Source organism: Chiloscyllium plagiosum, unplaced genomic scaffold (assembly GCF_037043375.1).
Source record: "Chiloscyllium plagiosum isolate Xiang-an unplaced genomic scaffold, Cpla_swu_hap1 HiC_scaffold_25, whole genome shotgun sequence".
NCBI classification, from domain to species: Eukaryota; Metazoa; Chordata; class Chondrichthyes; order Orectolobiformes; family Hemiscylliidae; genus Chiloscyllium; species Chiloscyllium plagiosum.
The window spans coordinates 51,612,743-51,625,301 of record NW_028270163.1 but is presented as its reverse complement, the minus strand read 5'-3'; the positions used below and the strand labels follow the sequence as shown (position 1 = coordinate 51,625,301).

The following is a 12,559-nucleotide window of genomic DNA, read 5'->3' as shown; positions in this document are numbered from 1 at the left end:
CCTTGGTCTATAAGTGAGCATGAATAATACACTTTTTTTTAGTTTGTGGTTTATTAACCACAAACTGAGGTACCAACTACTCATCCAGGACAAAGTAATGTTCATGTATTATCTAATCCTGCCAGAAGTTGGATGACACCAGATTATAGTGATGTGAAAATTCACCAGATGAAGGGGCAATGCTCAAAGCATGTGTTTTCAAATAAACCTGTTGGACTAAATCCAGATTGATTTTAGATTTAGATTCCCTCCACTGTGGAAACAGGCCCTTCTGTCCTGTTGTTTGTTCTGGATATTTTAAAGACTTCTGCTGAGGCTTCCCAGACCCTTCAGCTTTTTCCATGTAAGTGAACCAGTCCCCACACTAGTTTAAAACACTATCCACAGCCTGAGTAATGTGATTTGCCAGGATTCTGGTCCCAGCATGATTCAGGTGAAGCTAGTCCCATTGGAATAGCTTCCTAATTTCCCAGTACTCTTGCCAATGTCCAATGAATTCAAACCCATTTTTCTCATGCCAATCTTCGAGCCGTGCATTTACCTCTTCAGTTTTGTCGACCATGTGCTGATTTACTCATGGCTCAGGTAATAATCTAAAGATTACTAACTTTCTGGTTCTGTTTTCTAATTTAGGCTCTAGCTGTTCATATTCCCCTGCAGAACCTCCTTCCTCTTTGTATATTATTCATACCTAATGTGGACCTCAAATAGATCTTTCCCCTTCCACTCCAAGTTCCTCTGCAGTCCAAATGAGATATCTTGAACCAAGGCACCAGGCCAGCAACACAGCCTTTGTATCTCTCTCTCCCCTGACCATACTATTTCTGACTTTCTTCCCCTTCTCTTGAATGGCTCCCTGTCCCACATTCTAGTCAAAAGATACTGGTGCCACTTGGTTTCTTCTCTGCCCTATTTTAGAAGTCTTTTTAAAAAGGTGGAAGTTTGCTAGAATTGGAATGCTGGAGTTCCACACCATTTTAACTTTGCTCTACTTATTATACCACTTTTAGTACTTGTCTACAGTTTGAGTATTTCAGTACCTGTCTCTCCTGTGTTCAGTCTTCTTGAAGTGGGCTTGCAGGGCAATCTCAAAGTTACAAGCTATGTTCAGATATTTGGCATTTAAGTTGCACTCTTAAGAGTCTTGGGGTCAGATATTATTTTGCAAGAGAGCCACTGTTTACAAATTAAATTTGATAGAAGTCCATTCAGTCCTGCTCCAGCATTCATTATGATCATGGCTGACCAACTGAGTATCCTGTACTCTTTCTTTTCCCCAATATCCTTTGATCCCTTTTAGCCAAGTGCTAAATCCAACTCCTTAGTCTTGCAAAATTTTGACCTTTTGCTATATAGCAACTTCTACAAGCTCACCACTCTGAGCAAAGACATTTCTCTTCATCTCTGTCCATCTAACCTGCTTAGTCCTATTAGAATTTTTACAGGTTTTAAATGAGAATTTCCCCCTCCATTCTTCTGAACTCGTGAATGTGGTCCTAACCAATGCAGCCTTAGCATCTCAGCCCTTTCTCAGATAAAAATCAAAACTGCACACAATATTCCAGGTGTTGTCACCAAGGTTGTGCATAACTGAAGTAAGCAGTTTTAGGTCTATACTTTATAATTTGGAAGAATGAGAGCAGATTGAATTGAGGTATATAAAATGCAAAAGGGGATTCTACACCTGTACTCCAATCCTTTTGCTTTTAAGTCCAACATACCATTTGCCACCTTTAACTCCTACTGTACCTATATGCACACCTTCAGCAACTGGTGTACAAGAACACCCAAGTCTTATTGCACATTCCCCTATCCTAATTTACAGCTATTCAGATAATCTGTCATCTTGTTGCTACCAAACTGGATGATATCACATTATGCTACATTTGCCCACTCAGCTTGTCCAAGTTACACTGCAAATCAATCTTTGCATCCTCACAGGTCCTGAAGAAGGGCTTATGTCCGAAACGTCGATTCTCCTGTTCCCTGGATGCTGCCTGACCTGCGCTGTTCCAGCAACACATTTTCAGCTCTGATCTTCAACATCTGCAGACCTCACTTTCTCCTCCATCCTCACAGGTCACCCTTCCATTCAGTTTTGTCATCTGCAAAGTTGGACATATTACATTTAGTTTCCTAAATCATTAATATATATTATGTACAGCTGGTGTCCTAGCATTGATTCCTGCAGTACCCTTCTAGTTGCTGCCTGATATTCAGATGAAACCCAGTTTATTCCTATTCTTCGTTTCCTAACTTCCAGCCAGTTTTCTAGTCATCTTGATATACTAGCCCCAATCGCATGTACTTTAATTTTAAAAGACAACGTGGAACTTTGTCAAAGCCTTCTGAAAGTCCAGATAAACCATATAATGCAACTCATGGGCCATTAATAATATTTAGTGCAATTAATTGAAATAATAGGCTATTTTGTCCATCACACATGAAACCACATTTCAGAACCCAAGACCTTTTTTTTAAAAGTCACCAGGATGATTGAAAGACAGAAATCTCTTCTTGTCATTGAGTTCAGGAACATTTTATTGTTGGGATCGGTGCCAATGATTCTTCTTATTTTCGATGCTGTTCCAGGTGATTATTTCTAACAGCTTTCTCACCACTAAGGTTAAACTAGCTGGCTTGTAGCTGCTGGACTCATTCTAATACTCTTTCTTTGAACCAAGGTGTAACATTTACAACTCTCCTGACCTCTGAGACCACCTATGTATGCAAGGAGTGTCAAAGACTACAGCTGTTTTCTTTGAAAATTGCATTTGCAAATGGAAATTTAGCATTTACTGCTAAAGGAATAGAAAAAAAAGTAGGGAAGTGTTGCTGCAACTGTACAAAACATTAATGAGACTGCATCTGGGGTACTGTACATTGGTTTGGATCCTTACTTGAGGAGGGATGTAGTTTCATTGGAGGCAGTTCAGAGGAGGTTCACTAGATTGATTCCAGAGATGAGGGATTTGTCTTAAAAGAGATTGAGCAGCTTACACAGCTTCACAACCTTTACTCTCTGTATTTTGGAAGAATGAGAGAAGATTTAATTGAGGTATATAAAATGCAAAAGGGGATTGTCAAAATAGACATAGAGAGGATGTTTCCTCTTGTGGGGCAATCGAAAACAAGAAGTTATTGTTTTAGGATAAGGGGCAGCAGGTTTAAAACATACCAAGAAATTATTTCTCTCAAAGGTTTGAAGCTGTGGAATTCACTACCCAGAGTGCGATGCTTGCTGAGACATTGAGCAAATTTAAGGAGATTGACAGATTTTTAATTAGTGACAGGTTGAAAGGTATGCAGAGTAGGCAGGAAAGTGGAGTTGAGATCGAGCTGAGAAGAGCCACGATTTTGTTGAATGGCAGAGCTGGCTCGAGGGACTGAATTGTTTGCCCTTGCTGCTAGTTCTTATGATCTTTGAGACTTCTATCCTTTGTTCCCTCAGAAGAGATGGTAGCACAGTTTTAACGTCACTAGACTACTAATCGAAGTTTACTTACAAAGTTCCCAGGTGAAATCTGATTTTAAAAAGACAAAAATTAAGAATCCATCCTAATGGCAATTATAGCCATTGCCGATCGTTGTAAAATCACATCTGGATCACAAATATTCTTTAGCAAAGGAAATTTACCATCCTTACCTGATCTGGCCTTCATGTGACTCCAGACCTACTGCAGTATGATTGACTCCTTAGACAAATAGGATTGCCAATAAATGCTGACGTAGCCAGAAATTCCCAAATCCCATGAACAAACTTTTAAGAAAAGTATCCTTGGACGCGTCTTATTTAGTCATAGACATTTATCAACTTTTAAGTATGGCCAAACTATCTAACACCTGCTCTTAAGCAATTTCAATGCTAGCTGTGTCTAAGCATTCTTTGTTTTCACTATTAATTCAGCAACATCTTCAGATGTGAAGTCCTCATTTTGTGCTTCAGCTGTGCCCATCTCTGTACAACAATTCTCTTTTATTCCCCCAAAATTCTTTTATTGCCCTCTTATTATTATGCCTAGAGATGCCATATTACTGAAGATCATGGCATAATGCTAACATTTGTGGACTAGTAATCCAGAGGCCCCGGTTGACGCCCTGGGAATACTGGTTCAAATTTTACCACGACTGCAGGTGTAATTTAAATCTAATCAATAAATCTGGAATTAAAAGAGTGACTATGAAACACTCATCAATTGTCAGAAATTTGCATTCCTAACCTAATCTGGCCGACATGACTCCACACCCACAGCATTGTATTATCTCAGATTCCACCTTAGCGGTTATTTGGTTATCTCAGATATGCTATGAAGTCTACATTAAACTGGATGAGAGCCCAGCATGATGTAGGTGCCAGAAATAACAATGGCAAACCTAGCTCTGCTAACCCAGCAAAGTCCCCCAAATGGGGTGACTTGTGCCAAATTTTGGAGAGCTGTCCCATAGGCTAGTCTCATAGACCAGCCTGACACAGTAGTCCTCAAGGAATCATACCTTACAAAGAACATCCCAGATACTGTCATCACCATTGCTGCGTATGTCTTGTCCCATGATCAAGACAGAGGTGATTGCACATTGGTGTATAATTGGGAGGCAGTTGCTGTCAGGAGTCCTCAATATTGACTCATGTCTCTATGACATCAGGTGAAACATGAGCAAGGAACCCTTGTGCTGAACATACATAAAACACTGTTGGCTATCAGCAGGAGCAGAATTGTAGTCAGTACAATCTGTAATTTCATAACTATTACCACTAACAGGAAGAAATCAATCCTGGTCCAATGAAGAGTGTAAGGAGAAGCACAAGACAAACCTAAAAAAAATTGATGTCAATTTGGTAATGCTACAACACAGGACTACATGCATGCTAATCAACAGGTGCAGTATGTGATAGACTGGAGTAAGTGACTTAATCTACAGATTAGATCTGTAGCCCATCCAATTGTGAATAATGGTGGTCAACTAGTTTGATGGAATAGTCCCCACTTGACTGGATGGATGCAGCTCTGACAACATTCAAGAAGCTTGACACCATTCAAGACAAAGCAGCCCACATCACACCTACAAGCATCCACTCCCTCCACTACTGACACTCAGTATCAGCAGTGTGTAATATCTACACGAGACACAGCAAAAACTCACCAAAGATTCTGAGACAACACCTTCTAGACCCATGACCACTTACATTTAGAAGGACAAAGGCATCAGATACATGGAAACACCATCATCTGCATGATATCCTCCAAGCCATTCACCATCCTGACTTAGAAATGTATCATCATTCTTTCATGTCACTGGGTCGAAATCTTGGAATTCCCTCCCTAATGGCACAGTGTGTCTACCTCCAGTATATGGATTGCAGTGTTTCAAGGAGGCAGCTCACCACCACCTTCTCAATGGCAGCGAGGGACAGGCAATAAATGCTGACCAGCCAGCAACACCCATGTCTCACGACTTAATACAACAAAATAATAATGGCTTAAACAACAATGGTGGAGCGTTGCATCAACAAAAATAAATGTTAACAGAAACTTACTAAAATAAAAATGCAAATATTTAAAAAAATAAAATATTACTTTTGGGCATGATATCCCCAGCACACTCCTGCAGCCACCAAAGGCATTCTATATTTAGCTTGGGTCTTAATTGTGTATTCCACCCAATATGTATCAAATGATTGCAAATTATCTGGACCACATTTGTTCTCCCTCCTTTTGTAGTAGGCCTTCTCTCAATGTATTTTATTCTTTTCAAAAGCAACCTAAACATTATAATATAACAAACAGCTGACTCAACACGTTCTCCAGAGCGGATTCCAGCAATGCCCTCTCCATTGAACTGAAAACATACTGGGATGAATACAAAGTTTTTTGAGGGGTTTTTGACGAGAAGCAAGCAAGTTCTCCTGTCCCATCTTATCAAACATGCCTTATTAATTATCAATCCCCATGATACCTCTCACCCTCAATTTCTGTCCCACAAGGAAAAAGTGCCTAGAGACAGTCAGCTGAAGATGGAATCACACAAAGGCCCTCTTTAAGCAGGATACTACAGATTGGCCAGGCTCTCCGCCTCCACCCTGCCTGTGCCCTTCCAACCTTTGGAAGTTCAAGCTGAGGGAAGATTAACTTGCCTCTGACAAGCAGAACCTTAGAATATCTGCCTCAGACAGACACAAGCGCTCTGGGTTGCTCCACCAATCTTCCAGGGCTAATGGATTCCACTGCTGAGTAGGCTCCCCCCGCCCAGCTCCACATCTCTATGTAAGAGCTCTCCACATCTTCACACCATCTAGTGCCATTTCATGGTCACAGACACGGCTTTATGGATGAGTGTCAGCAATAACAGCTTGCTGCACCATCTGGAGGCCAGAATAATACATACGCATACCACTGGGTTATAATATACCTTTGTCCCCCCTCGTTCAACATTCAACATTCCTAATGTTCACCTTCCTCTGTGCGCAAAGTTTAATTGTCAAACAGATGTTTAACAGTGGCACATGCCAGGGAGGTGCAACATACAGAAGGTCAATTCTGTAGTATGCCCAGGGAGTAGGCTGACTGTGTGCCTGTGAGCTGTACAATGCATGAGCCTGTGACCCTATGTTCCCCTTTAATCCCTTTTATGGCTGCATCATCCCACTCCCACCCAAACACAAGTTGAATAAGTTGTCTTGCCCATTCCAAGGGAACTTGCTGCCATTTTCTTCCCCATTGCACACTTTGGATTTATATCACAATAGAAGGCAATAATGAGCGCTCTGCTGACAATGGCTTTCAGCCTCAGCTTGAACATACTAGTTGGTCCTCAAGCATTCACAATGCCTTCCTAGTAGTTCATCCTGTTAACACCTTTGGTTTCACAATCCCTATGTCCCCACCCAAAGCATCTACATCCACTTGCACTTATCTTGCTTTCCCAACCAGCTAGGTGCCTGTCTCCATGCACAAAATGTCCCCATTATATTGCTGCTATTGACTGGAATGCAAGCCTGTGCCTACAGAATTCACATGGCAGAGGTGCCGGGATGGTTGTGATTGTGGGGTGTGTGCACCTGCTGCCATTGATCGTACACTTGGCCTCAGTTTTGTTGTAAGCAACGTTGAGGTTGTTTGGAGCAAGCCGCAAACTGAATCTACCACGTATGCACTCTGGTTTCCCACTCATGTTTTCCCAATGTCTAGCATCTGTGGTGAGTTTGATAAGAAGGGAGGCAGAATATTAATGAGATGAGTTTGTTATCATTGCATTTATCCAGTGTTAAACCATTGGCATCTCACTGCTGACTAGCAAGAATATTGTTTGTGAAAAGCATAAAAGATGGAGCCAGATGATCTTGATGTTGGACCTTGTCTGATTCTGCCATACATTTCACCATAGTCGTCTTCGCTCAGTACCCAAATCGATTCCGCTCAATGACATAAAAATTCTCAAATGCCACCAGGAATATGTCCTTCTTTAAGCCAGATTTCTGTTATTATCACATTATATATTGTTCAGTTCACTTGACTAGACAGTTGGTTCCTGATGCATGACAATGCCAACATTAAGCATTCAACTTCCACACCAGATGAAGCTACCATGAAGGACTTTCCTTTTCAATTTTTCCCTTGTCTATGGCACGCTTTAAACCACCTCCAGTCATCCCTCTCTGATGAGAAAGCAGACAGATGATCCAGGAAGATTGCAGCAATTTTATCATTATTTTTTATCTCAGCAAACAAAAATCAGCAGAAATAGACGTTGCTGGCGAAACTCAGCAATTCTGGTAGCATCTGTACAGAAAAAACAGATTAACATTTCAATGGTAGTTATATGGAACGTACTGCCTGAGAGTGTGGAGAAGGCAGGTAATCTTGCAACATTAAGCAGTACTGGATGACTATCTAAAAGTGCCAAAGCATAATAGTCTGTGGACCTTCGGGTTTAGTAGGTAAATGATCGGCATTGACATGGTGGATTGAAGGGCTGTATCTTTGCTGTATGCGTCCGATGAGTCTTAATCACAGCTCTCGAGGTGTTAACTCTGTTTTCCCCCCACAGACCTGCTGAGTTTCTCCAGCAATTTGTTTTGTTTTAGATCTCTAGCATCCGCAGTTCATGGTTGTGTTTTACAACAAAACATGGCAAGCCCTTTAACAAGAATCAACGTTATATTTACTCACAACAATCCAAATTTTCCTTCTTATCTGGATAATACTGACATTAAATTGGACCTATACTGAAATTTAAGTCTCTGGGTGGCGACGACCGTCGACATAATTGTTCCTTTGCCAATATGGCCGAAACAGCCCGAGTCCAAGAGCAAAGGGTAGGCGTGCTATGCTCGAACAACCACGCACGCGCCGAATAGGCACGACATCCCTGTGGTATCCAGGAAGTTGCGTCATTATAAGGTCGTGGCCTTCTTCGAGGTCGCGCGAGCAGGATTCAAACAGGTAGTTTAACCGTCTGTTCAGCCATGGGTACGGTGTCATTTGGGAGTTCAAACAACTCTTACTTTGTACGTGATTTCCTCTAAACCAGATTGAAGGATGCTAAGTTATTATCAGCTTGAATGCTGAATTTATTTTAACTTTGCCCGTAGAGTTTTATACCGCCAAGAATTGTGTCTGAATGTGAGATATTGTGTACTGGGGTCTCCTGCTGAAGATCAGGCAACACTCAGGAACGAGGGTGTAATGGAGACTGAAGATAAATGGGTATTGAAGAAAGAGTCTGAGAAGGCGGTGCTGGAAGCGATAATAACTAAAAGTGGAGCGAGATTAGATTACTTACAGTGTGGAAACAGGCCCTTCGGCCCAACAAGTCCACACTGACCCGCCGAAGAGCAACCCACCCAGACCCATTCCCTACATTTACCACTTCACCTAACACTACAGGCGATTTCCCATGGCCAATCTTTGGACTGTGGGAGGAAAGCCGAGCACCCGGAGGAAACCCACGTAGACAGGGGGAGAATGTGCAAACTCCACACAGACGGTTGCCTGAGGTGGGAATTGAACCCAGGTCTCTGGCACTGTGAGGCAGCAGTGCTAACCACTGAGCCACTGTGTTGCCCATGGAGGTGGGTGGGGTCTGGAGGTGATAGGGAAGGGTTGGAGGTGAGGGGTGGGAGGTACGAACTTTTGGGTTAGAGGTATGTGTGGGGTGGGAGTGGAGGCACGGACGGAAAAGGGTGTGTAGTTGGGTAGGAGGAGCTATGGGGATGTGGAAGAGGAGAGGGGGTGTGCGTGTTTCTGGGGTGGATAGGGTATGAAGAAGTGACTGAAGATAGAATTGGAGAGGGACTGGTCGTGAAGGGGTGGTAAACAGGGAGTGGGCAGTAAGATAACTGGTAGAAGGAAAAGTTTGATGGCAGAAAGGATGATAGAAGGGACTCCTCTTAATCCTCATCCAAAATCTGTTTTTGTTCCTCGTGTGTTTTCTAAAATAGTCTGCGGATGCCAAAATAAATGGATGCAAGGCTCCCCACTGAATCCTGCAAATACTGAAGTGAAAGCAGAAATTGCTGGTGAAACTCAGCATCTGTGGGGGAGAAAGCAGAGTTCCTAATGTGTAGCTGTACTTCACTTTTGTAAGTGCTTTGTTGATAAGGCTACGTATCGCTTGAAAATGTATGACAATCACTTGATTTCTTCCTCACATGAAAACCAAATGGATAATTTCCAACATGATTGATGTAGTGATTGGGTGGGAACCCTGGATGTTTCCTGTCACGCAAGCTATCCCAGGTCCTTTAGGTTGAGTTTACTTTATTCAATGCAAAGTACAAATGTAATTAACCTTAGTAATGGTGTACTGCAGTAAATATAATCATTGGGATCTTAACAGATGGGTTACAAAATACTTAACAGTTCATGAGTCCTTATTCTGAACTCATCTGAACAATTTAATTATCACAATAAGTGTATGAACCTATAGTTTTGAAATTTTTGAACTTGAGTAAAAGTTTTGAAAATGTGAAAACATATTTCTTGCTATGGATACTTTTTCTTTATATTTACATATTTTGTTTTCTTGCAGATGTTTTGTGATGATGACTTCAGATCATTCCAATAATTTTACCCTTAGGAATCCTGATAGATGAATCTCACTATCATGGGATCAATGATAATGAAATTTCCTTTTCAATCTTTCCTAAAGAAAAAGCTGGTCTCCAGTCAGATGCTTCAACAACATTGGCAAATATTTGGCCTTTTCCTATTGTCAAGAAAGTACAATAAATGTACTGACCTTTCTGGATTTACTGAAGCAGTGATTGAACTTTGCCAAAGTAGGCATTTTATAACTGGAGATATAATTACACAAGATGCTCTTACCAATGGTTGGTACAATTATGGACATTTGGGAATGGAATTGAACAAGAACTTGGCTACTGAATGGTGGGACTCAATGGTATTGTCTAGAGAGCAAGTATTTGGAGTGGCAACACCTCATAAATTAGTGGACTGCCAGAGTTCAGATAACAGATCCCTAAGGCTGATAGAGACTCCAGCATTGCAAGTTCCATCAGGCAACAAAGACATGACGAAAGAAGAAATCGTTGCTTTACTAGATAATGTATTGAAGGAGAGCACTATACTACGTCCTAATCTCCTGAAAGGTACAATAGCAACTTTATTTTTTGTATTCTGAACTTTTTTTTAACCTCTCTCATTCCATGTCATACCTTATTTCAATTCTTTAGGATTTAGTGAGACGGTATAGAGTCATAGAGATGTACAGAACAAACACAGACTCTTCGGGCCAACTCGTCCATGCCAACCAGATATCCCAACCCAGTCTAGTCCCACCAGCCAGCACCTGGCCCATATGCCTCCAAACCTTTCCTATTCATGTACCCATCCAGATGCCTTTTAAATGTTGCAATTGTACCAGCCTCCACCACTTCCTCTGGCAGCTCATTCCAAACACGTACCACCCTCTGTGTGAAAAAGTTGCCCCTTAGGTCTCTTTTATATCTTTCCCCTCTCACCCTAAACCTATGCCCTCTAGTTCTGGACTCCCCTACCCAAGGGAAAAGGCTTTGTATATTTATCCTATCCAAGTCCCTCATGATTTTATAAACTTCTATAAGGTCACCCCTCAGCCACTGACGCTCCAGGGAAAACAGCCCTAGCCTATTCAACTTCTCCCTACATCTCCATTAATGATGACCGACTTGACACTGACATTTTTTTACACATCCACCGACTCCCACAGCTACCTGGATTACACCTACTCCCACCCCACCTCCTGCAAAAATACCATCCCGTATTCCCAATTCCTCCACCTCTGCCGTATCTGCTTCCAGGAGGACCACTTCCACCACAGAATACACCAGATGGCCTCCTTCTTTAGAGACTGCAATTTCCCTTCCCATGTGGTTAAAGATGCCCTCCAATGCAGCTCGTCCACATCCCGCACCTCTGCCCTCAGACCCCACCCCTCCAACCGTAACAAGGACAGAACGCCCCTGGTGCTCACCTTCCACCCTACCAACCTTCGCATAAACCAAATCATCCGCCGACATTTCCGCCACCTCCAAAAAGACCCCACCACCAGGGATATATTTCCCTCCCCACCCCTTTCCGCCATCCGCAAAGACCGTTCCCTCCGTGACTACTGGTCAGGTCCACGCCCCCCTACAACCCACCATCCCATCCTGGCACCTTCCCCTGCCACCGCAGGAATTGCAAAACCTGCGCCCACATCTCCTCCCTCACCTCCATCCAAGGCCCTAATAGGAGCCTTCCACATCCATCAACGTTTTACCTGCACATCCACTAATATCATTGATTGTATCCGTTGCTCCCGATGCGGTCTCCTCTACATTGGGGAGACTGGACGCCTCCTAGCAGAGCGCTTCAGGGAACATCTGTGGGACAACCGCACCAATCAACCACACCGTTCTGTGGCCCAACATTTCAACTCCCCCTCCCACTCTGCCGAGGACATGGAGGTCCCTGGGCCTCCTTCACCATCGCTCCCTCACCACCAGACGCCTGGAGGAAGAACGCCTCATCTTCCATCTCGGAACACTTCAACCCCAGGGCATCAATGTGGACTTCACCAGTTTCCTCATTTTCCCCTTCCCCCACTTCACCCCAGTTCCAAACTTCCAGCTCAGCACTGTCCCCATGATTTGTCCTACCTGCCTATCTTCTTTTCCACCTATCCACTCCACCTCCCCACCGACCTATCACCTTCATCCCCTCCCCCACTCACCTATTGTACTCTATGCTACTTTCTCCCCACCCCCACCCTCCTCTCATTTATCTCTCCACCCTTCAGGCTCTCTGCCTGTATTCCTGTTGAAGGGCTTTTGCCCGAAACGTCGATTTTACTGCTCCTCGGATGCTGCCTAAACTGCTGTGCTTTTCCAGCACCATTCTAATCCAAATCCCAACTTCTCCCTATAGCTCAAATGCTCCAACCCTAGCAGCAACATTGTAAATCTTTTCTGAACCCTTTCAAGTTTCACAATATCTTTCCAATAGGAAGGAGACTAGAATTGCACGCAATATTCCAACAGTGGCCTAACCAATGTCCTGTACAGCCACAACATGACCTC

At 42.9% G+C, this 12,559-nt stretch overlaps 1 protein-coding gene across 3 annotated transcripts in view; it reads left to right on the top strand.

The window, feature by feature from the left end:
* Positions 1–8,417: 8,417 nt before the first annotated feature.
* Positions 8,418–12,559, top strand: part of polg2 (polymerase (DNA directed), gamma 2, accessory subunit) — a 78,237-nt gene continuing 74,095 nt past the window's right edge. Inside the window, exons 1-3 of one of the 3 annotated variants that reach the window (XM_088000728.1) lie at positions 8,418–8,441; positions 9,440–9,580; positions 10,030–10,609. In XM_088000728.1, the coding sequence (XP_087856854.1) occupies positions 10,090–10,609 (520 nt within the window). In that variant the 5' untranslated portion in view covers positions 8,418–8,441; positions 9,440–9,580; positions 10,030–10,089. The remainder of the gene's footprint in view (positions 8,442–9,439; positions 9,581–10,029; positions 10,610–12,559) is intronic. The other 2 variants (XM_088000727.1, XM_043715038.2) reach the window with 2 other exon arrangements.